Here is a 3,101-nt window from a genome sequence, read left to right as displayed (position 1 = left end):
TGCAGAGTGCATGAGCATCATGGGAAATGTAGTTCCAAAACATCTGGAGTGCCAAGATTCGCCATCACTGACCTAGACTGTAAGCTCCATGAGGGCAAGGAATGATGTGAATGTATTGTATGTACAGTGCTGCGTAAATTGGCAGGGCTATATGAATGCTTGTAATAAAAAAATAAAAAAAAGGTACTCTTATTTAAGTTTGCACACAGAATTCACTTCTGATCATGGAGGGAGCTGGGATGACTTGGTGTTTGCTGACAGTGATTTGATACATACAGTATATTTTATTTACATGACAATTAAAATGTATACCAGTGCAAGCAATCAAAGATGTCTCTAGAGATCTAGATGTATTTATGTGCATGCTCTGAAGTTCAAAGCACCTACCCCTCATCAGTTTATCCGTATCCTCAATGCATCACACTGCAGATGGAAATGACCACCAGTCCCTTATCCTTTACAGGTTTTTTACCTCTGTTGTCTCTTGAACCTGTAAAACATCAAATAGAATATAATTGTTTGTAAATCATTTCTATTCTGGGTGAATATATGGTCTATATGTTTACTTGTGTTTTACAGGAATAAATCTTGTCATCCAAAATGAATCAAACATCATTCATGCAGTTCCTTTTGGTAGGACTCTCCCACTACCCAAATCTCCAACCTCTTTTCTTTACCATATTCTTACTGATTTACTTGATGGCCTTTGTTGGAAATATATTAATATCAATTGTTATAAGTTCAGATCCTCGTCTTCACACTCCAATGTATTTCTTTCTTATTAATCTTTCCATATTGGACATTTGTTGCACAACAGCTGCTATCCCCAAGATGCTCCAGATACTTGTGATAGATAAGAAGTCCATCTCATATTCTGGCTGTATCTCCCAGTTATATCTATTCACTGCTGCTTTAAGTACTGAACTAATTCTTCTGACAGTTATGGCGTATGACAGATATGTAGCAATATGCTTCCCTTTACGGTACAAAACAATAATGAGCAGGACAGCATGTGTATGTCTGGCAGGAGCTGCTTGGATCCTTGGCTCTGTGAACTCAATGACTCATACATGCCTCATATTGAAACTCAGCTTTAGGGAGGAAAACATCATTGACCACTTTTTCTGTGAAATTCCTCCAGTTTTAAAGTTGGCAAATTCTGACACATATGTTAATGATATTGTCATTGTAGCATCTGATGTTCTGCTGGGAATGATATGTTTTATTCTGACGGTTATTTCTTATACATACATCATTTCCACTATTATGAAAATCCGTTCTGCTGAGAAGAAAAAGAAGGCCTTCTCAACCTGCGCCTCCCACCTTACTGTAGTGACTCTCTTTTATGGCGGAGTCATCTACACCTATGTAAGGCCTGCCTTCAGCAACCAATTAGAAGCTGATAAAGTTGTATCGGCTTTGTATGCCATTGCATCTCCAGTGTTAAATCCTATTATATATAGCCTCAGGAATAAGGAGGTGATTAATGCCATTAATAAGACATTTTGCAAAAAGACAGTTTTTCAAAAATGACTCACTGTGCATCAGTCTCTTCAGTTATTTCAGGAACTATTGTAATTTTGGCCAGTATGTTTACAAAATACTGTATGACAATTTTCTTAATAAAATATATGTTGTCAGCAGATATGGGGCTAAATTATATTTGAGAAAAATACTTTGCCTGATAAAAAAAATGATTGCCCAGAAAATTGTCCTGTGTTGATGGACACCAGGATCTTAAACACCTTATAGGCCCACAAAAGGTGAGGGAAAGTGCGTGTGGGGAGAAGGGGGGTTTTATGTGCAAATTACATACATTTAAGGCAGATACCTGTTTACTACATACTAGCTAGTAAAATATATTCCAATGTTAACAGTGCTCTGCACAATCATTGCATAGTATACCTAGGGGTGATCTCCAGTTTCCTCATATAGCTACATTTTAAGGGGATCTAGAATGAATCAAATTTAGGATCACACATGTCTACCTACTTATTTAAAATAAGCAGCCATGCCCACCATATGTGCCATGTTATGGAATACCTAACACCTATTCATACAGGTACCTCTAACTTTGACATTGCAAATCTGCCCAATCCTCCATTAACTGTTATTAGGAAATTGAGAACATCAAGAACAGTCTCAAATTGAAGACTGGATTAAACATCTTACCATCAGCTGATGACAATTTAATTCAGGTTTGTATTACTCTCAAAACATATCTCATCCCTCTCCATGTGTTTAAAATGAGTATACTGTAGATCAGTGTTTCTCAACTCCGGTCCTCAGGGCACACTAACAGGCCAGATTTGTAAGTATTACCTTGGGGAGATGCAGACTAGAATACTGAAATCACTGAGCAGCAAATTATATCACCTGTGATGTATTTCAGTTTTCTTGCAAACCTGGCCTGTTAGTGTGCCCTGAGGACCAGAGTTGAGAAACACTGCTGTAGATCTCACGATGGCCTAGATGTAAGGCTGACAACGTAACATTTTGGCATCTAACTTTATAGTACCCTCCAATACATTCCCAGTGGTATACAGCAAATGGGTTTGTTATCTACTTACCTTACAAATGTAAAAAATAAAAAAATCATATAAAAAACATGCTTTAAAATGGGAGATAAAACTATGATCTGTTAAACGACCTTGCCTTTCCTGCTACCTGCCCCTTTAAACTCAAATTCTGCTTAAGAGGTGATCCTCCACTGAAGTTTTCTGTGGCAACCAACACTTTTGGAAGTGTCAGTCTCCTGGTCTTCCCATTGTTCAATGCTGTCTCCCACAGACATGACATGAACCACATAGTGTTCTCCAAATGGATGCATACCAGGGAAGTTAAGTCCAGGAATCCCTTTTATTTAGAAAAGGAACAAACATTCACTGTGAGACATGAGTGCAGCATAAGACTGCAGACCATACCTGGATCAAAATTCGGCCAGTTCAGCAGGAAACGGCCAAATTTTGATGCATGTAGGGATGGCTAGTTGTACTGAAGTTGATCTACGAATCAATGTCTGTACAACCAGTCTGTTGGATTTTCCCAGCTCGATCAACGCTGCCAGCTATAGCCGATAGTGCTGATCATTGTATTCTGAT

At 38.2% G+C, this 3,101-nt stretch overlaps 1 protein-coding gene across 1 annotated transcript; it reads left to right on the top strand.

Moving 5' to 3' along the window:
• Positions 1–591: 591 nt before the first annotated feature.
• LOC309547272 (olfactory receptor 13G1-like) lies at positions 592–1,533 on the top strand (the record flags this gene model as incomplete). Its single annotated transcript, XM_082247101.1, has 1 exon — positions 592–1,533. A coding segment is annotated over one exon (942 nt), but the record flags the coding sequence as incomplete, so codon positions are not given.
• Between the last annotated feature and the right edge of the window lie 1,568 nt (positions 1,534–3,101).

This window comes from Pelophylax lessonae (assembly GCF_965119305.1).
Source record: "Pelophylax lessonae genome assembly, chromosome: 1".
Lineage (NCBI taxonomy): Eukaryota > Metazoa > Chordata > Amphibia > Anura > Ranidae > Pelophylax > Pelophylax lessonae.
This window is presented reverse-complemented; position numbering and strand designations above follow the sequence as displayed.